Source organism: Cydia strobilella, chromosome 1 (genome assembly GCF_947568885.1).
Source record: "Cydia strobilella chromosome 1, ilCydStro3.1, whole genome shotgun sequence".
Taxonomy (NCBI): Eukaryota; Metazoa; Arthropoda; class Insecta; order Lepidoptera; family Tortricidae; genus Cydia; species Cydia strobilella.
In genome coordinates this window covers 7457063-7479409 of record NC_086041.1, presented here as the reverse complement: position 1 = coordinate 7479409, position 22347 = coordinate 7457063, and the positions used below count along the sequence as shown (strand labels likewise).

Sequence of the window (22347 nt, the reverse complement as noted above, 5' to 3'; positions counted from 1 at the left end):
AGGCTCTTTAACGTCTTCATTATAGAGGTTTTGGCCATTCACGAACACCTTGGCCGCTCCGACTTATCTGATGCAGTCGCACATGGCGATAACTTGGATTTGTAGGTGCTCGCCGACATTAAGGTGAAATGAAAGCCGTGTATAAACTTGTACTTTTATATAACAAAACTACAATAGGTGTGTGAGAGAGGGCGCGGGGCCGCTACGTGAGCACGTGCGGCGGTAGCTGCGGTCGGCCCTCCAGCTTGCTGTAGTCTAGGTGAAACTCTTTCGCCACCTGCAGGGAAACATTAGGGTTTAGCTATACCCCAGTCATTTTACGATCCGCTAGTATAGCAGAACAACAATGTAATTAAATTACAAACTATTATAAAGGGCCATGGCGTTTGTATGGAGCCTGGTCCAAAAACCAACAGAAATGAGTCAAAATGTCGTCACCCTTATTACCTAGGCAATAGAGTCCAAGTAAGTAAATTAATGCTGCAGGGTAGATGTTACTACTGGGCATGGAAGGATAGTACCCCGAGTAATGGTAAGGCGCAACAATTTACCTTGCGCCAATTGTGCGCGTCAAAGAAATAGTAGGTGCCGCGCTCGTAGGTGGGCGTCTTCTCCACCATGGGCATGCCGGGCGCCTGCGAGATCCACACCTTCTCCTCCATGTGATACCGCCACTCGCGGTTGTATCTGCAACAGGGACTCAACTACTTTACAATGCCATTTATTACAAGCTTTTATTTAACTTGCCCTTTGCCATGTAAAAATTTTAATACAAGTAAATCGGATGACAATGCGAAATTATAATGACATGGAGCCGATCTGATGATGGAGACAGGTGGCCATGGGAACTCTGTGATAAAGGAACGCAAACTAATTGTGTTTGGGGTTGTTAGAAATGTATCGATGAGTAATAAGTTACCTGTGGAAAGAAAAGCACAGTCAGCGATAAAAGCTTGTACCAAAAATGATTTATTTTGCCAAAAACTTATTCAATTACACTGACAATAATCTGCGGTTCTGATAATGATTACTGAATACTGCACTTCTGTGCAGGTAAGATTTTGTATTGGTGAAAAACCATATTTTGGTTTTTTTATTTACTAATTTAAATTATTTTTTTGACGACTGGTCTGGCCTAGTGGGTAGTGACCCTGCCTATGAAGCCGATGGTCCTGGGTTTGAATCCCGGTAAGGGCATTTATTTCCGTGATGAGCGCGCATTTAAGTATTTGTATATTATATATATCGTTGACTGAGTACCCACAATACAAGCCTTCTTGAGCTTACCGTGGGACTCGGTCAATTTGTGTAAGAACACGAATAGGAACTTAAAATTCGGCGTTTTTTATTTTATCTAAAAACACGAATACTTACAATTCGGCGGCGGCTGCTATCTGCAGAACGTCACCGACAAAACAGTAGAACAAATAAAATAATAGGTCTTCCTTATATCGACTCAGTCGTAGCGGTGCCAGCTTTTCTCTGATGGAGCCATTTATCAGATACTCGGGGGGTACGTGGTAGTCCATGTCTTGGGGTCTGCAAAGCAATTAGATTTGTTAACATGCCAGTGTCTAAAATACCAGTTGAATATGTAGATTTAAATCTTTCCAAGCACTATTAAAGCTAGATAATATAGAACTTGTAAAAGTAAGTTGCTGTCGTGATTTTTTCATCTTTCTTGTTATAATCAAAGATTAACTTAACGCATTCACTCACTCTCAGCGTGAGCTACGCGCAACGGTTGTGGACGGTAGCAAGTTTTTCCGCTTTGTAGCAGAAAGCGCCTATGAACAGTGAATGTGTTAGTTTTTGAGTTTGTTTTGATTAATCAAATTACCCAAAGTATAATGGAGTGGGTAAAGTAAAGCAGATGAAGGTGGGTAGTGTGTCGGTACCTGCAGGGGGTGTCCGCCCAGGGGCCGGCGAAGGTGAGATAGAGGTTGTCGGGCGAGTTGAGGTTGAGGCCGAGCGCCGTGAGGTCCTGCCCCAGCGCCAGCGACACGAGGCTGGGGTCCGACTCGGCCGCGCGGATGAACGTCAGCAGCCCCACGATGCCGAATTGGTTGGGGATCATCGTCTCCGGTATGTTCGTTACTTTACCTACAATGTTTTCACGTCGTATCAAACGGTCAAATACAAGACGTCAATTTATTGGATTTTTGTGGCCGATATAATAAAGCATGTTTATCATGTTACGTTTCACCTCAAAACTCAAGAAGAGGGTCATGCAATCTCACTCAGTCTCAGTCACTCAGTCTCATTTTAAGGAAGTTTATGAGCAACGGCATTGGTCGTTAATCGACTTAATTATAATTTTTTTGCTGGTTTTTTAAATTTATTACATAATCTCAACAGTACTCCCAATGAGAAATCCTTCTGAGACGTAGGGTCGGCAACGGCCGTGTAACTCCACTGTCTGCACTAGAGTTGCAAGCGCCCATAGGCTGCGCTGGCTACTTAACATCAGGCAGGCCGCAGGCGTCGTGGTTTCAATTATTTGTTATGTAAAATATCAATATAAGATTTTTAGTTTGTAATGCTAAGGACATGACTTTTGAAATAAATTTAAAGGTCACCCCGGTAATTCAATAATTTTAGAAAAGACATGATAAAGCCACTTCACTATACATATATGGCCTTACAGCCAACATATTCGATCATACACACCATAAAATTCCGTATGCGCTCCTTGATTGACAACTTGGGGAGAAAAAAACTTCATGTAAACATACGATTTATTTGCACATCGAATCTAATATCTACAAGACCATCTAACATGCATACCTACTACTAAGAACTAAAAATGTAATTTTTCTCCAATATGCTAGGAAATGTTTGCTGAATTGTATCAAAACTAGTATGTGAAGATGTTCATTATGTCAAAATCAAATTAAAAAACATTCCTGTACAGTTTTAGCGGACGGGAAGTTATTACTGTATTGTTTTTTTACCTTTTTAAAGACATGTTTAGACTAAGAAATCAATGTATACAGGCAATATAACGTGCAGAAAATCCAAAAGTTAGAGGGGGGGGGGGACATTATTTTTATTTCGGAGGGACATTATATTTATTTATTTATAAGAAAAAAAACGAAAACAATAATCAAAAAAATCCATTTATAAATATAAAAAAAAATAGATTTTATTTTACGACTTTTTCGGATTGGTTGATTTATATATTCATGCCAAATTTCAGCTTTCTAGCATCGTTAGGATCACGGAGCAAAGCCTCGGACAGACAGACGGACGGACATGGCGAAACTATAAGGATTCCTAGTTGACTACGGAATCCTAAAAAGGATAACGCAAGGCGTTTTTCAAAGTTTCTTAAATAACTTAGTCGAGTCCTTTACACATATATACTTATATTTATGAAACTATCTATCGTTCCCATTACGCTTGTAAATTCCGCTCAGTAAGTGTTTCAGGAAAAGAGAACATTAGATACATATAATTTGTTTTGTACACGTAATTAGCTCCATGCATGACTTTTTATTTTTGTAATCATAATTTATATCGTTTGAACACCGGAAAAAAATAAAAAATAATTTTGTAAACCTTCACATTATTTTATTAAAAAAATATTTAAAATGTTGAAAAATTTTGAGCGGTTGAAACGCTCATAATTTTTGGCGCGAATTCGACAGAACGTGATTACATCACACGTTGAACGGTCCAACTGACATTTGCTACTAATGACACTTAGGCCTCATACTCACGAGCGCTTTCTCAACGCGCGTTAAAAAAGCGTTTGAATGACAAATGGAAACGTGTATTTATTCACACGATGGCGGTAGCGCTTTCTATCAAGCGTTTTTCGATTTTCTACTTTAAGCCTTGGTCTTTGAATCGAATTTAGCATGCGGGCAGATTCAAGCGCTTTTTTAACGCGCGTTGAAAAAGCGCTCGTGTGTAGGGTCACTAATATGAACTAATCTGTCGAACGCGTGACGTCATGTGACGTTTCGCTCACTAGCTTTCGCAGGCAAATTTTTGTTCTTTTTACACGACTGCCCAAAAAAGGAGTGTATTGTTTTCAGCGTTCATGTTTGTATGTATGTGTTTCTTTATTTATTATTTTAAGCAATTAAATGATAATTTAATAACGGAAATGCATATTTTGTAACATGATATAACGGTAACAAACATCCGAATAAAATAATTTCGTTCAAATAAACTTCATGCATGAGGCTAATTTAATTTCCTTGCGGAACTGTGTGTGTGTGTGTGTGGTATGGTTGTGGGCTGTGGGTGGTGTCGGTGTCGGTGTGGGTAGTGTCGGTACCTTCGGGCTCGGTCTGTATGCCCTTGCGGGGCTTGTCGGGCGCGTGGTTGTGGTCGTGCAGCGCGGCCGGCGCGCCGCCCGCCGAGGTGCCGGGCAGCGCGGGGAAGTCCTCCGACGACATCGTGAACTCAGACTGCTCCGACGTCGGCTGCTTCACCATACCCACTGTCGACGAAAACCAACTTTGTCATTATTTCTAGTCGCGCATTCTGTACGCGAGCCGCGAACCGTACCTACGACCCGTCGTAGCGCACGAGCACGCACCAGTTACACGAGCGCTTGGACACAGTGCGGAAAGATTTACCGACGGCGACTAATCCGACAAATCAAAGAACGACTACCACTCACAATCAGAAAAAAAAACTCGGACAGATGGCGCCTACACCTTAGGCCTATTCTCGGCTAGATGGCGTTGACGGTTTCGTTTGTTATTTAACAATTTTAACAAATATCAGTGAAAGAACATGGGTCAAAATCATATAAAAATAATAAATACAAATAAATAAATCACCATATACCTACATATAGAATTTGTTTTGGTATTTTTATACATTTTCATTTTTAGTTTGAATTGTGTCGATAGATGGCAGTAAATTTACTGTGACTACAAAATTGACTATGACAGTAACCCTCTATCCTATATATTATCTTTGATTCTGTTTATCACCTTATGTAATACAACTATGTTCTTGCAATAAATTATTGATTGATTGATTGAAGTAATCAACTTGTGTTAGCGCCCCTGCTGGTATTGCATTATCGTGAGTGTTTTATCATGACTAAACAAAACTATCATTTCAACGTACTGCAAATGCTCCAAATTTGACAATTTTCGACTTTCCAGTTCAAATTTTTCCAGGCGGTACAGTACACACTTTTACGATTTCAATATCGGAAAGTGATAGCTCGTTGCAAGTCGCAATTTATAAACACTAAAAGGAATTCTGATATGTCACTTATTTTAAATAAAATATGCGGACACAATAATAACCCAAAAGCTGTATAAATAGTTAAAGAAAGAAGAGTAATCAAAAATAAATTCCAATGTAAACGTCTGTTTACTGTGTGAGACCATCTGACTGTTTAACAATAAATTAACTTACTTACTGGAAAAAGTTATAAAAAAAGTGGTCCTTGTGTGACAAGGAGTCGCTCTAATAGTAGGTAGGTAACGTGTGACGGTGTCCCGGGTGTCGAACCGTCGAGTTTTGTGACTTCTGTTTGTGTGTGTGTGTGTGTGTGTCTTGTATTGTATATGTGAGGTGAGGGTAACGACAGTAACGTACCGTACGGTTTAGAGCCGGGCGGCGGCGGCGCGGCGGCGGGCGCCTGGTCGCCGGCGCGGCGCGCGGTGAGCGACGGGAACTCGCTGAGGTCGAGCAGCGGCGGCGTCGACGTGTCGCCGCCCTCGCCGAACACCGAGTGGTAGTTGCTGCCGGGTGTGGGTGTGTACAACGTGTAAGGTGAGAGTAACGTACCGTACGGTTTAGAGCCGGGCGGCGGCGGCGCGGCGGCGGGCGCCTGGTCGCCGGCGCCGCGCGCGGTGAGCGACGGGAACTCGCTGAGGTCGAGCAGCGGCGGCGTCGACGTGTCGCCGCCCTCGCCGAACACCGAGTGGTAGTTGCTGCCGGGTGTGGGTGTGTACAACGTGTAAGGTGAGAGTAACGTACCGTACGGTTTAGAGCCGGGCGGCGGCGGCGCGGCGGCGGGCGCCTGGTCGCCGGCGCCGCGCGCGGTGAGCGACGGGAACTCGCTGAGGTCGAGCAGCGGCGGCGTCGACGTGTCGCCGCCCTCGCCGAACACCGAGTGGTAGTTGCTGCCGGGTGTGGGTGTGTACAACGTGTAAGGTGAGAGTAACGTACCGTACGGTTTAGAGCCGGGCGGCGGCGGCGCGGCGGCGGGCGCCTGGTCGCCGGCGCCGCGCGCGGTGAGCGACGGGAACTCGCTGAGGTCGAGCAGCGGCGGCGTCGACGTGTCGCCGCCCTCGCCGAACACCGAGTGGTAGTTGCTGCCGGGTGTGGGTGTGTACAACGTGTAAGGTGAGAGTAACGTACCGTACGGTTTAGAGCCGGGAGGCGGCGGCGCGGCGGCGGGCGCCTGGTCGCCGGCGCCGCGCGCGGTGAGCGACGGGAACTCGCTGAGGTCGAGCAGCGGCGGCGTCGACGTGTCGCCGCCCTCGCCGAACACCGAGTGGTAGTTGCTGCCGGGTGTGGGTGTGTACAACGTGTAAGGTGAGAGTAACGTACCGTACGGTTTAGAGCCGGGCGGCGGCGGCGCGGCGGTGGGCGCCTGGTCGCCGGCGCCGCGCGCGGTGAGCGACGGGAACTCGCTGAGGTCGAGCAGCGGCGGCGTCGACGTGTCGCCGCCCTCGCCGAACACCGAGTGGTAGTTGCTGCCGGGTGTGGGTGTGTACAACGTGTAAGGTGAGAGTAACGTACCGTACGGTTTAGAGCCGGGCGGCGGCGGCGCGGCGGCGGGCGCCTGGTCGCCGGCGCCGCGCGCGGTGAGCGACGGGAACTCGCTGAGGTCGAGCAGCGGCGGCGTCGACGTGTCGCCGCCCTCGCCGAACACCGAGTGGTAGTTGCTGCCGGGTGTGGGTGTGTACAACGTGTAAGGTGAGAGTAACGTACCGTACGGTTTAGAGCCGGGCGGCGGCGGCGCGGCGGCGGGCGCCTGGTCGCCGGCGCCGCGCGCGGTGAGCGACGGGAACTCGCTGAGGTCGAGCAGCGGCGGCGTCGACGTGTCGCCGCCCTCGCCGAACACCGAGTGGTAGTTGCTGCCGGGTGTGGGTGTGTACAACGTGTAAGGTGAGAGTAACGTACCGTACGGTTTAGAGCCGGGCGGCGGCGGCGCGGCGGCGGGCGCCTGGTCGCCGGCGCCGCGCGCGGTGAGCGACGGGAACTCGCTGAGGTCGAGCAGCGGCGGCGTCGACGTGTCGCCGCCCTCGCCGAACACCGAGTGGTAGTTGCTGCCGGGTGTGGGTGTGTACAACGTGTAAGGTGAGAGTAACGTACCGTACGGTTTAGAGCCGGGCGGCGGCGGCGCGGCGGCGGGCGCCTGGTCGCCGGCGCCGCGCGCGGTGAGCGACGGGAACTCGCTGAGGTCGAGCAGCGGCGGCGTCGACGTGTCGCCGCCCTCGCCGAACACCGAGTGGTAGTTGCTGCCGGCGTTGAAGCGGGACAGGTTGCCCATACTTGACTGAAATATCATCACACACTTTTACTCAAACATACTTGCAACTGCTATGTCGTTTTCAAGCAAATGGTACCACACTGTCGCTTAGCATGAGGACGCTGACAGTTTATTCGTATTAAGATACAAGCAAAATTCGTCCTTATGGTAAGCGATAATGTGGTAGTGGTACCTTTTGCTTGAGAACGTCACTTACATAGCGTGTAATACAATGAAAATGTAAAGATGCATTTATCTTGTATCCAAGGACCTATCCAGAATAAGAAAGAGGAAAATGATTCACTTCACTTTGTGGCTTTAATAGAGATCTGGACAAATATTTGTTATCTAACTTTATATGGCTAATAAAAGCGACGCAACCACACTGCACAAACCAAAACCACGGAATGAATTCCCGCCTTTAAGTGGCTCCATTGGATTTAGTGGCTCCATCAGCTCCATGCCTTCTCAATCATTTTAAATAAATATGCGTAGCTTTTTCAATGTCTAGGAAGACATTTATAGAAGCTCCTGCTTCTGGTAGATAATTTGTTTGGAACATAATGTAGATTTTATGAACAGAACTCTAGATTTATATCAAGTAGTAAGTCTCGAATGGCATCTTTCGCTGCAGGCAGCAAGTACGCTTATAACGTTTACATACCATAGCATTAGAATTAGGCTGAGATAGTGGCGTCGGCATCGGTACTCTTCGATCTGCAAATGCCCTTTGTCCGAAAAGTGTAGATCTCGAGGCCATAGAGGGTGGGGCTCCGCCGGGCATGGCCGTGGCGCCGCGGCCCGGGGACAGCGCCCCGCCGAACGTGGGCGTCACATGGCCCGACACGCCGCCCACAAGCCCCGAGCCTACGCGACCTCCCACCCCGCCGCTGGCTAGGCTTCTAGGTGCTTGCTGGAAATTCAAGTTTGCCATAACCTGGAATATTAAAACATTGTTCATTTAGCATTTTAGTGTGACTCAGAATTCTTTGATTGATAAATAACTCCTATTGGATTTCTTGTTAGTACAGTTACAGTTCTACAGTTATAGTGCTCATATAAAATAGCTTGCTGTAATAGTTGCCTTATTAACAAAACTTCCGTGAGACATAGACATATTAAATATATTAATGACGGGTCACTCACGTGTTTTAACCACGAACCATTTTTGTGGACGAACCATTAGCGAATGACGTAGTGAGTGTTGTGTGCAACCCATCATTTGACAATAATGCCGTAAACGAGGGTAGTTTCTCGCCCCCCCTGCCGCCACCGGCGCCCGCGCCGAGTCATCGGGCGCGGAGGGCTGCGGCCCGCAGTCTGCGCCGGTCCGTCACCGTCGACGCAAGCTCCTGATGACGCTCCTCGGTACGGAGTGAAACATGTCGAGCGTTTTCGACTTAAAACACGTGAGTGACCCGTCATTAATATATTTAATAGTTGCCTTATTGTCGGAATGTATTTGAGATGCCATTGATCAACAGTGTTCTATTAGTGCCATTTTATGAGGGTTCAACTTTATTTTAGCATGCTCTTAACAATAAATACTACTAAGCCAGATCAAAGAAGAATCTAAATTGGTGTACATTCTCAACATTATTGGAGTAAAGCATACCTAGCCACATTAAATTTAGGTGGCACCTTGCAATTGAAGTAGTTTGATAGCACAATGCCTACTGCTACTGTAACACAGGTACTGTGATTTGCCTTTGCAATTTTCATCTATTCTAAATACCACTGAAAAAATCCCGTATCTCACACTGCTACTCATAGTTGAAAGCTACGCTGTAATCTGTATACATCCCATACATACATACCATATTTTTCTTTTGTCAGACAGAACAAGATACGAGTTTTTTCAAAGTAGTGCCGATATGATTTCATTCTCCACATAAAGAGAATAAAAATATTTATAAAACCTTTGATTCATGATACAGTGCCAGTTTAAGTAAACAAAAGAACTAATGTTATATTAAGTACCTATACAAACATCTGAAGTATCTTCTACTTAGAAGCCATAGGTATCAATGAGATACAGCCTGGTAACAGATGGACAGACAGATGGACAGACAGACAGACAGCAAAGTCTTAGTAATAGGGTCCCGTTTTTACCCTTTGGGTATGGAACCCTAAAAAACCTAATCACCCACACTGTCAATTATCCACTGGTGGACCTTATTACAAAAGGCATAAGGTCCACCGATGGACAGTTAAGAGTGTTGCTGTTTGTACGTGGTTTGTACCATACCATATTTTCTAACATTGCGCTAGCTTCCGTCAGTTCCGTCCACTTGACAGAGTAGCAACTATAATATATTTTCTTTTTAAATCACTAATTGTGAAACATCATTTTTATGTATATTGTAGATAGATCTAATCTATAAAAAATAAGAAACATTTATAAAAAGAGCACATCCAGAATTCAACTAGAAAAGAAAGGGAACACTTTTAAAATTCAGAAGGGAGTAAGACAAGGAGACACTTTATCGGCAAAAATATTCACTACTGTCTTAGAAATGGTCTTCAGAAAACTAAATTGGGACAATTACGGAGTCAATATAGATGGCCACCCATTAACACACCTCAGATTCGCTGACGATATTGTATTGTTTGCAAAGTCTTCAGAAGAAATGGATATTATGATTAACGAGCTGGCGGAAAAGAGTAAGATTGTTGGTCTTGGACTGATCTCCGAAAAAACCAAGCTGATGACAAACGGAGAGAAAATCGAGATTACAGTAGGTGAAAACGCCATTGAATTTGTGGATGAATACATCTATTTGGGACAAGTAATATCAACACAGGACACAATAACAAAAGAAATACAAAGAAGAACAGCAAATGGGTGGAAAAGATATTGGAATCTTAAAGAAGTTTTTAAAGACAAAGACCTTCATATAAAAACAAAAGGAAAGCTACTGAATACGTGTATACCTATCCTGATGTATGGAAGCCAAACATGGGCCCTAACCAGACATTCCAGTCACAAATTAGAATGCTGTCAACTCGCAACGGAAAGGAGCATGCTCGGCATCCGAAAAGCTGACCGTATGAAAAATACTATCATAAGACAGAAGACGAGGGCACACAATATAACCACAAAAATTAAAAGGCTGAAGTATAAATGGTCTGGCCACATGATCAGGGAAGAAGGTAAATGGAGCAAAAGGGTCACTCAATGATACCCCAGGGAAGGCAAAAGAAGGAGAGGCAGACCCTTGAAAAGGTGGGACGATGATATACGCCAAGTGGCTGGAACAACTTGGAACAGAGTAGCTCAGGACAGAAAAGAATGGAAAAGGTTGGAGGAGACCTTTGCCAATTGGCAAACAGACATCCAAAAGACAATGAAGTGTGATATGATAGATTACTAGAATATATGTATAAAAATGATAATGATATTTCAACCTGTCTATTGTAAATAATGTCTTATTGTAATGACAAGTGCAGGACATTGATATGCACGTATCAGCTATTTTAAGCTGCCTGTGCATTCGTATATAATAATAATAATAAATGGCTATTTTATTTTAAATAAATGGCTAATTTATGGGAAAAACAGACAGCCCCATGTGCAGAGTGTGCATGGAAGAAGAGGAAACAGCAAAACATATTCTCCTAGACTGTAAACAGGTAGAAGTATACAAGAATCAATACCTAGGAACTCCGTGCCCACTAAAGGGACAGTTAGCAACCTGAAGACACTGCTAGGTCTTGTGGAGGAGCTGGGGTGGCTAGAGTAGTGCTACCTCGTTTTCACGTAAAATAGGCACAATGGTTGTCGATTTGCGGAAAATTACTATTACTAACTAACTATATATAGATATTTTTTTATTATGATAAGGTGTTTAAATGTTTAATATCGATATATCAGTACATACAACTTGAATTATATTCAGTTACCAAAGACTGGAGAGAAATCGAATGTAAAACCGATTCCTATTCATTCCCAGCTCAATAATCGAACTGAACTTAAGGAACCAAAAGACAGAACTAGTTCTTTTGACCGATTGACCAAGAGTGGAGCGCTCTCTGTAGTGAATGAGCAGAGCAGGCATAAGCCTAATATAAAGAATGATGTTTGGGATAATGATTTATGATGGAAACCTTATGTCTAATTGGTAAAATATTCCATAGTATTGATCTTTAAAGGTATTAAATGTTAGGCTAAGAATTGTGTTTGTTTGTACTAACATAAATTAGTTAAAAGTTATCTCTACTAACATTTATAAGGTTTACAATTAGCTTCAAATTTTAGGCATTTCAAAAACAGTTTCCAAATGTTTCCTTGATGTCTGCTTTCCAATACTTAATTTTATTTACTTCCACAGCAGGCCAACTATGTAATCTTAAATTATATTATTGTTAGTTCAAGTTGGAAAATATAGGATGAAATTTAATTGAATATAGCATAGAGGTCATTTCAGTAAAATTGTCATTGACCTACAGGTTAGGAACATTTAGACCCCATCATGTGTTTGTGGAATAAAAGCAGCAACAAAAACAAACTGAAAGTTTATCTATCTAAAAAGCCAGCTCACTTAACTCACAGAGCACACAGATGCTTCCTTGCAAATGCAAATAATTAATTAAAAGAGAAAACAAAACATCTCATTGAACAGTGGCAATGCATCCGTTTCAACTTACGCAGTGTAACCGAGAAAACACCGGCAGTGCATAAGTTTTATAAGAGAGATAAATGAGGTGACGACAATAACAACAAATGAAGGAGGTACACCTTTGCCATATAATATATTATTTGATTAGCATTCGTCCTCTGTCAAACAATGGCGACCCAGGGTGAATAAGTACAGTAACTTCTTAAAAAATCATTCAATATTTACCTAATGTGTCGACGTCAGTCCTTATTCCACTATCTCAAGAAACGTATGGATGGTTCATAATAGAGTATTCTCGGCAGAAATTAATAAACCAACTAGAATGGAATAAACAAAAGTTTGTTGACTGTTCAATTTACAAAACGATCTGTATGCATTGAAAATTGTATACACCAACAAGAATCATGTGTAACACAGTCTCCGCTTCAAACACTGCTATAAAACGCTGAAAACTTTATGCATCATTACGTCACAAATAAATATTTTAACAATTTCACTCTGTTTTGTCGAGCGCCACATTACCCTAAACAACTATGGCGGCCATATTGCTGAAAGCGGAAACTAGTAGTAATATTAACCCTCTTCAAATTCGTTTTATACCCTCGAATAAATATTATGAATACACTTTAAAAAGTGTATATGGTTTATTTTTATCATAACAACTTTTTTAAAACATCTAGATTTTATTGTGTGATGCATTTATAATTATTTAGAAACTAAATTGACTTTTAGGGTCGGTCATACCGCAAGTAAAAAAAACTGCAACATTTTTGGGTAATATTGTCTATGAATGGCCTCTATTCTATTGCTATAAATTTACTAAGTTTACTGAAAACTTATTTACATTGTCATGTTATTTTTATATTAGATTTTGTACTGACTACTGACAATATAAACAGTAACTTATGGTAATGAGCACTGAAACGCGCGTGAATTTACAAAAATACTCTTATTTATTTCTATGTTAAATAGGCATACACACATTTACCTACTTTTAATTATTAAAATAATTACAAACCTGGCGTTGGTCATTTCTTCTAAGATTTTTGTCAAAGTACGGACGTTGGTTCTTCATTACTTATCTTCAAGCATTTATTCACTTGTTTTCTTTGAATTGCTTTATTCGCGTCAATAATTAATTATAGTCATCCACTAATGCAAAACGCATGAACTACCCTCATTATAAGTAATTGTCAGTGTTGCCTTGAAATAAAGGCATTCCCAACATATAGGCGATTAATTAATATTTTTAATAACTAAACGAACAGAGACAAACAAACTTCGACTATTTTAACTGTTCATCAACTTTTTTCCAAAAAAAATTTTTTAGCTCGTCAGTAAGATAGCAGGGGTATTAATTGTTATCTCGTAATTCTCGTATCCTCACTATCATTTCAGAGGAGGCTTTCACAAGAACAATCAAATCATTGAGAGACGCTGACTGGTGAAGGCTGATCTGGCTGATTCTAGATGGCCATCTTTTCAATCTTCTGGATTCCATACGGTAAGAGTGATAAAATAATTATTAATATAATTCGGACGGATAATTCTAACTCCGAACTATACAAGAAATCATATATAGGTAGGTAAAACATAAGACGATTACCCTATTAGGATCTGAAATCGGCTACGGCTTATGAAACATTAAATTAAAACCAGTGGCGTAGCTAGGCGTGGGCGAAGTGGGCCCTCGCCCACAGCCTCGCACTTAAGGGGGCCCCGCGGGACCCAACCCTTTTTTATTATCTTGGGAATACACATTAATAAAAAGGGCCCCGCAGATGCGACTTCACCCTTTTCACGCGACGCCACTGTGTGACACTATTAGTTAAACGCTTTACACATCCTACTTAATTCAGTAACAGCTGACGCTATACGTAGTACGTCCTACGTATAACTGCGTCCCTGTCATAAGTTAGTGAATTAGTAAGGTGTGTGAATCGCTCAAGCGCTTTAGAGCAGCATTTCCCAAACTATGGGTCGCGAGCGAATATCGAGTGGGCCCTGAATCTGAAGGATACCAAAAATATTTTATGCTACCTTTTTAAGACGGCCAAGAGGTGGGTCCGGAATTTGGCAGTTTTTGTTAAGAGGTGGGTCGGACTTCGGAGCCCAGTCAACTTTGGGAACCACTGCGTCAGAGACATACGAGAATATAGTTGAGAAATTTCGTATGACATCATAAGGGGGTTCCCCGCGGTTTTCATCGATTTTTGACAAGTTTTGAGCCGTTATTTACTCCTACATTTGCACTACACACATTATAAATTATAATATGTATAAGACAAACGGCTATCGTTCACATAACTCATAAACGGTGGCCCGTAGCAAAAAATGTTCTATTACATGAGTAATCTAGATAACATTTTCTACAAAAAAGATTTTGTATATTTCAAAATATATTAAAGTGGGAAAGTTACTTATAATTTGTTGTCGTTTTTTTTAGTTTTTCGTAAATAACGCGTAAACGGTAGCCCATAACAAAAAATAGTCTATTATGTAAATAATATGTAGGTATGGCCACGTTAAACGACGGGAAAACGATCACGTAGTACAAGTAGCCCTCAATCTACCAGAGACCGCAAGAGGCTGCGGCCGCCCGCCATATACCTGGTGGACAAGTATAGAAAGAGACCTCAAGAAAGCCCAGTGCCCCAACAGACAACCCAAGATCGTAGGACTTGGTGCAGGACAGTGAGGAGACCCGACCCCAAATAATGGGATCAGGAGAGGAAGAAGAAGAAGACGTAAATAATATGTATAAAATTTCCGACAAAATAGATATACAGGCTGTCCCAAAAATATCACGTCAAACTGACACTGGAGACAGAACACCCTAGTAGTAGAAATTACCTAAATGAAAAAACAGCCTGCATACCTCGTGAATCTTAACTCTCAAATTTACTTTGAGGGCTTTCCAGGTGAATACTGGCACTGTCACTGTCAGTGATAAAAACCGGCCAAGTGCGAGTCGGACTCGCGTTCCAAGGGTTCCGTACATTACACAATGTATTTTTTATGTGAAACGTGAGGGAAATGTCTAAAAACCCGTAGGGGTCGGATCAAAAACTAAGTAATTAAGTCCGACTCACGCTTGACTGCAATTTCTAATAGGTTTTTCTGTAATTTATAGGTAAAGACATTTTAGACCCAAAATATTTAGATCAGTACGGTTTTTACTCACTATTATTTTTAGTCGCTTTTGGCGACATGTTTCGGATTCTTTGGGAATCCTTCCTCAGGCACGAGTGTCCGCGGCGGTTGTACGTCGTGCACTGCCCGCGCCGCCCGCCTCACTAACCTCGCTCGCTGTATTTTGAAATATGTCTTACGATAGTTTAAGTTCGATCATTTTAGACCTAGTAGTTTCGGAAAAAAGGGGGGGGGGGATGGTAATTTTTTACCTATTTTCTTAAGTAACCTAAATTGTTTATCCTAAAATTATAAAAAAAAATACATTTGACATTCTCACAATGAGCTCTTTCATTTGATATATAACAAGAATACCGAACATTCTCCTCATGCGTGAAAGTCAAAAAACCGACATTGGCAAATTCACCCTGTGCAAAGTTGCGGGGAGTAAAAGCCAGATAAGAGGAAAAAAAAAAGATTGAAAAACTTTATTTTTTAATTTTCTGATTTACCCCCTAATAGTGGCCCCCATGTTTTAAATTCATTTGATTACGTTACATGTCTGTCTTTGGGTCATAAACTTACATATGTATACCAAATTTTAACTTAATCGGTCCAGTAGTTTCGGAGAAAATAGGCTGTGACAGACGGACAGACAGACAGACAGACGCACGAGTGATCCTATAAGGGTTCCGTTTTTTCCTTTTGAGGTACGGAACCCTAAAAATACCTAAATCGGCTAAATCGAATAAATCGAAAACCGTGCAACTTTTACTGAGGTCACGTTAAGCTGGTTTGGATGATCATTTTAGGGTGTCCTACCTTCAGTGTCAGTTTGACGTGCTATTTTTGGGACACATTATACAAATTATTTACGTACAAGACTATTTTTTGCTATGGGCCACTGTTTACGAGTTATTTACGAAAAACTATAAAAAGGGACCTCTAAACATTAAAACATTTAAATTTTGATTTTATTTTTCCATTTGTCTATGGTCTTTAAACGGGAGATTATTTTAAATGGTTGGCAACATTAAGGATCATATGATCGTTCAATGAAGAAGCACGTCTGACTAGGCGTCGACTTGCTCCTTTTAGCCAGTTTTTACTTTTCTGTCTGATTATCGGCTGTTTTACGTGTGAGCGGTGTAAAATATTAACTATCAGCCATGGCGCTAAGCGACGCAGATGTTCAGAAGCAGGTATGTTTCAATAAAATGCATTATCGCAGAGTATAAGCTGCATGTAATACGACATGTTATTTTTGTCAGATTGATATTAGAAGATGCTAGGAATCGTGAAGAACGAACTAGCTTTGATGAGGTTGCTGATGATAAATCATGCCTGATTTAGCGTTTCTTAAAATAAATGACTATGACTATGACTTATATGTAAATATGCTAATTTTCCAATACCAGATCAAGCATATGATGGCCTTCATCGAACAAGAGGCCAACGAAAAGGCTGAGGAAATCGATGCCAAAGCCGAAGAGGAGTTCAACATTGAGAAAGGCCGTCTCGTGCAACAGCAGAGGCTTAAGATCATGGAGTACTACGAGAAGAAGGAGAAACAGGTGGAACTCCAGAAAAAGATGTATGTACCCATTTACTTTTACTTCCAAGAAGTTCATATGAGAATTGCATTAGATCTTTGAAAAGACATTTTCTATCTGGTTGTTAATATTACATCCACTAGTTTTGCTCTAGGTATTCTTTACCTTCAAATTTACACCGAGTGTGATGTTCAATTAGATTATGTATTCTAATAAGAATCCAATGCATAAATTGGTAATTATTTCTTTATTTTAAAACCAAGTCTTTATTGACTTTACAACAGTCACATGCTCTTCCCAATATCCCGATTATTTGGTTATCAAGGGCAATCAAATAAGGTTGCAAATTATGATTCCAACAATGATAGATGACATGTAGCGCCCAAAGGGTTAACCTAATGTATCAGCCTTAACAGTTATCTTTATTTAGTTGCACTTGACATCTGGTCATGTGATTTCATTTATTTGGCTGTGGAAAACTTATGGAATTCAAAATATTTATACAAGACTATGTTTTACATTTCAGTACAATTTTAGAATGTATTCTTTTTATTTACTTTACCAAGATAACATTAAATTTGGTCTTTGTGGTATGTCAGAAACATGTGAAAAAGTTAGTATTCTGTTCACCTATCATATGATGGATCACGCAGTATTGAATCCTAAATATTTGCATTAGAGTTCAATACCTACTAAACTTGTATCTAGACTTAGAAAGAGGTCAGTAGTTGGTATATTTTTCATGAGATTACTGTGAGGGGGTAGGTAGGTGAGCCTCCATCAACAGGATGTGTTTATTGGTTAAAATAAAAGGCACCTGCAGCAATACAGGCAAGGGGTTAGCCATTTGATGCGCTAACAGATATAGATAAATTAAAATTCATTTATTTCAAGCTATTTGGCTCATATACATATTATATTACAATTAAAAAATACAATTAACATTAAAATAATAAATAACACATTAAAATAATAATAATACAATCAAATTAAATTAAATTAAAATAATAATACAATCAAATTAAATAAAGATGAAGACTTTCTTAAATTACTTATTATAAAACTTACAATTAATGTGCCTTTGGATGCAGATTGTGGAGAACCAGTTACGCTTATGCGGCTGGCGATATTATCACAAAACTGCACTTATTTATAAAACAAACACAACGTAAAAGTAAGCTGTTATTTTAGCTAATAGCAGGAAATCAGTGTTGATCGATTGAAGTTCAAGATCGTACTGAAAATTATAACCAACGAAAGGGATTCGAAGAAAGATTTGAATTTGAATAACGAATTTTGAATTTGTATGTGCCAGAAATTATAGAGAATTTGGTAGTGTAACGTTCCGTTCACGCACCGTTACAATTACCACATTACCATAAAGATCTCATACTTTAGACCGCGGGCCAGGAACAGATTTCATGACCAATCGCCTCCCGGGCGAAAACTCGTATAGTGGTTAACGGCTATGTATGATGAACCCTCGTGAACGTCAGCTGCTGCTCCGTTGGTGGGTTGAGGAATGGCAGCAAATAAAGTCTATAAAAAATTTTTTGTCATCGCCTCCCGCTTGATACTTTGTCAGATGATAGTTCAGATGTTATTGTAAATAAACAAAATCGTCAGCCGATTGTATCGCTGTGGAAAGACCGTCAGCTGGTCACATGAACATGTAAAAAAGAAAATTCTTTTCAGTCATCGGCGTCATCGCCTCCCGTTTGATACTTTGTTAGATGATAGTTTAGGTGCTATTGTTAATAAAACAAATCGTCAGCCGGTTGTATCGCGGTGGAAAGACCGTGTTACGCGCTTCGGTGGCTGCCATTCCTCAACCCACCAACGGAGCGGCAGCTGACGTTCACGAGGGTTCATCATACATAGCCGTTAACCGCTATACGAGTTTTCGCCCGGGAGGCGATGACTGACGAAATTTGCGCCTGGCTCGCGGTCCACTTCTTATGACTTAGTTATTCATATTTTTACATAAACATGGCTGAATCACTACTGCTGTCAGATTACTCTCCCTAATTCTTAATTGAAAATAGCAAGTGACTGACATCACTTGGATATGTCAAAAATACTAAAATTAGGAATTGCTTCTAAATTCTATGACACAAATGACTAGATATCAAGATAGAACTTAGTGATTATAAAATAGTGATTATTAGTATTATCTGTACCTGAAATAAAGCAGCCTTTTTCCTTCCATATGCCTTGCTTTTGTTTAGAGTACAAGTTTATTAAAACATTTAACATTGGTACTCAAACTTTTTTTATGGAACCCTTTTGAAAAAAAAAAAGAAATTATGAATCTCCAAAATTATTTTGAAGTAGAATACAATACAATAACTCTTTATTGCACACGTCAAATAACAATAGCTGAATATAAATAAGCTAGGTTACACAACAGGTGGTCTTATCACGAAAGAGTTATCTCTTCTAGAGAACCATTGGGTAGTAGATTGGGTTGGGTGGGTTTAAGTAATTTAAAATTTGTCTCTTACTGGTTTCGCTGATGTGTCATTTAACAGAGATTGATCATCATTGCTTGATGGAGCCTTCACATTTTGAAAATATTGGATTTTTTTGAAAGAAAGAGCAAATTCCAGGTTATTCCCCAAATCAGTCATTATTATACCTTAAATACTAAAATGTTAATAACCAAACTTTGTGTTATTATTCTCCAGCCAATCTTCGAACATGCTCAACCAAGCTCGTCTGAAGGTACTGAAAGTGCGTGAAGACCACGTACGTAACGTGCTGGACGAGGCCCGCAAGCGCCTGGCTGAGGTGCCCAACAACAAAGCTTTGTACTCCGAACTGCTTATCACACTCATTGTGCAGGCTCTGTTCCAGGTAGGTTGTTAAATCATTACTTAGTAATGATAAGGAAACAAATAAAAAAATTAAGACAACAAGTGTGTTTGGGTTTGGGTCCAAAGATAATTACCATGAAACTATCATATTATACTAAATATGTATAAAAACTATGTAATGAGTTTGTAACATGATATATCTGGACAAAGTTTCATGCTCGAATTTAAACTGTTGTGAGACATACTAACATTAAATAATTTTACGGTTTACTCACTTGTTTTAGTCACTCGCAAAACAATTTAAAATTTTTAAAATTATTTAGTTTCATGCTTTAACCACTTGACTGATTTTGATAAAATCTTGTATGAAGACAGTTTGTAGGAGAATGTCGGATTAACATATTCGGAACTGTGTATATATTGTATTTTTGCTGTTGTTCTGTCCCCTTCTAAGGAGCTTACCAAGAAACTTGTTTGTTTGTTTAGTTGGTGGAACCTCAGGTAACTGTCCGCGTACGACAGGCAGATAAGGGCCTGGTGGAAGGGCTGCTCTCCAAGGCACAGGCCAGCTACAAGGAGAAGATCAGCAAGGACCTCCAGCTGAAGGTGGACAACGAGAACTACCTCCCTGCTGAGACCTGCGGCGGAATCGATCTTGTAGCGGCTAGGGGCCGTATTAAGGTAACTATCACTCGTCTAGTTCAATTCGTGCTACATACTTTGCGACACACTTTTTAGGGATCCGTACCCAAAGGGTAAAAACGGGACCCTATTACTAAGACTCCGCTGTCCGTCTGTCTATCTGTCCGTCTGTCACCAGGCTGTATCTCATGAACCGTGATATCTAGTTGAAATTTTCACAGATGATGTATTTTTGTTGCCGCTATAATAACAAATACTAAGAACAGAATAAAATAAATATTTAAGTGTGACTCCCATACAACAAACGTGATTTTTTTGCCGTTTTTTGCGTAATGGTACGGAACCCTCTGTCTGTCTGTCTGTCTGTCACAACCTATTTTCTCCGAAAGTACTGGACCAATTAAGTTGAAATTTGGTACACATATGTAAGTTTGTGACCCAAAGACTGGTGTAACAAACAAATGAATTTTAAACATGGGAGCCACTTTTGAATGAGAAATTTAAAAAATAAAGATTTTCAAAGTATATCGTGTTACATATCAAATGAAAGAGCTTATTATGAGAGTCTCAAATACATTTTTATGTAATTTTAAAATAAATGGTTTAGAAGTTTAGGCAGGTTTAGGTAACATTACCATTCCAACTACACCCCACACTGTAGGGATGAAGCGAGAATAAATTACACCCCCACTTTACGTGTAGGGGAGGAACCCTAAAAAAATGTTTTAGGGTGCACGCAGCGTGCATCAGACAAATGTGAACGCAACCATATTAAATGTATGAAACCGATATTCGTCACGACACAACACAACACGACATGTCAGACAAATGTGAACCGGGCTGATTTTTTTTCTTTTAAGAGCTGTTGGGCAAATTGCTCTATTATAGTAATATAAAGAGGCATCCAGGCCATAATTGAGATCAGGTTGGACAAACGCCAAGCCGCTAGCAAATCAAGTTATAAGGTCTCATACAAGTTAAGCATTTGGTAGCGTTGCTTTTGCTGTTAAAACATTGTTACGTTTCGTCTACTAACTGGCAGCACACGTACCTACATGATGGGACTTTACGCGATAATTTGAATAGGGCCTAATACAGTGAACCAAGTGTAAAATGAATAATTCGCTGCAGATCTGCAACACGCTGGAGTCGCGGCTGGAGCTCATCGCTCAGCAGCTGCTGCCCCAGATCCGTACGGCGCTCTTCGGTCGCAACCCCAACCGCAAGTTCACCGACTAGATTAACACATCTGTTACTACTAACTTATTATAAATCATTATTATTCGTAGAACTAAACGTTATTACTATAATAAATGTTTTCCTTTGCCTAATTAATTATATTGTAACAATGCGTACAATTTTGCTGTTTAGAATTTAACTGATGATTGGTCCTGTCAAGTCGTCGGAAGTAAATAATGTGTAATCATGTAAGTTTCTGGTTCCTGTTTGTTGTTCCATTCTTAACTGTATGTTAGTTTCGCCTACTTAACACCGATGTCTACTGAGAACAAAATATTTTATTCGTACAATTCATTCGTCATATAGTATGTATCCTAGAGTAGAGATTCGAAACGATATAATTTTGACATTGTTACCATTTATCTAATAGGTAATATGAATATCATTTTAAAGTCGATTCTGTTAAAGAGTTCACAGGCACCTTCCGCCTTCAGTATTAATGCAGCACGAGTCACAAGACACAGGCGACTTCGTTAGATCGACATTAACAATTAGTTGTATGCGAAAGTGTTTCTGTATCCTTATAATAATAGATGTTATTACTGGATGTTTTGCAACGATATATTTGGTCTATATCGTTTCACGTAGGATCATTGAGTGCTGTAAGGTTGGCTCACGGCGGCAGCATCCTATGCTGGGAACACCTAAATCGAGGTAAAGATTTGGCTGCGCGCAGTGTAGCGCCATGGGGGAACCTTCCAGTGTTTCACACATTCCTACCTTGTATTACCTGGCACTTGGCAGTTACAGTTTCCTCGGCTTGCTTTTGACGGACGTAATCGGCAGAGCGCAATAGCTCTTATATAAGGTACAATGTATAATCCCCTTTATGGCACTGTTAAAATTCTTATGTAAATATATAGATGTGTTAATATTAATATTTTATT

General features: G+C 40.9%; 2 protein-coding genes across 2 annotated transcripts; one reads left to right on the top strand and one right to left on the bottom strand.

Annotated features, from left to right (window-relative positions):
* Positions 1-142: 142 nt before the first annotated feature.
* Positions 143-13246, bottom strand: LOC134755977 (regulator of gene activity). Its single transcript, XM_063692709.1, has 9 exons — positions 13097-13246; positions 8124-8396; positions 7303-7486; positions 4289-4453; positions 2671-2703; positions 1899-2103; positions 1375-1539; positions 552-687; positions 143-277 (listed from the first exon to the last, which is right to left on the bottom strand). The coding sequence occupies exons 1-9, from the start codon at positions 13151-13153 to the stop codon at positions 203-205; spliced, it is 1293 nt and encodes a 430-aa protein (XP_063548779.1). The 5' UTR covers positions 13154-13246; the 3' UTR covers positions 143-202.
* Positions 13247-16243: 2997 nt separating this feature from the next.
* On the top strand, positions 16244-22334 carry LOC134755971 (V-type proton ATPase subunit E). Its single transcript, XM_063692696.1, has 5 exons — positions 16244-16412; positions 16629-16804; positions 19451-19619; positions 20066-20260; positions 21353-22334. Exons 1-5 carry the CDS (start codon positions 16380-16382, stop codon positions 21458-21460), a joined length of 681 nt encoding a protein of 226 aa, XP_063548766.1. The 5' UTR covers positions 16244-16379; the 3' UTR covers positions 21461-22334.
* Positions 22335-22347: the final 13 nt, after the last annotated feature.

What these genes read in the sequence shown, in the direction of transcription:
- LOC134755971 (XM_063692696.1), top strand. Translation starts at nt 16,380, where the DNA reads ATGGCGCTAAGCGACGCAGATGTTCAGAAGCAG. An exon ending in GTGGAACTCCAGAAAAAGAT is followed by an intron (nt 16,805 to 19,450) that starts GTATGTACCCAT and finishes ATTATTCTCCAG; the next exon opens with CCAATCTTCGAACATGCTCA. An exon ending in CGGCTAGGGGCCGTATTAAG is followed by an intron (nt 20,261 to 21,352) that starts GTAACTATCACT and finishes AATTCGCTGCAG; the next exon opens with ATCTGCAACACGCTGGAGTC.
- LOC134755977 (XM_063692709.1), bottom strand. Translation starts at nt 13,153, where the DNA reads ATGAAGAACCAACGTCCGTACTTTGACAAAAATCTTAGAAGAAATGAC. An exon ending in GAAGAAATGACCAACGCCAG is followed by an intron (nt 8,397 to 13,096) that starts GTTTGTAATTAT and finishes TTAATATTCCAG; the next exon opens with GTTATGGCAAACTTGAATTT. An exon ending in AGCCTAATTCTAATGCTATG is followed by an intron (nt 7,487 to 8,123) that starts GTATGTAAACGT and finishes ATGATATTTCAG; the next exon opens with TCAAGTATGGGCAACCTGTC.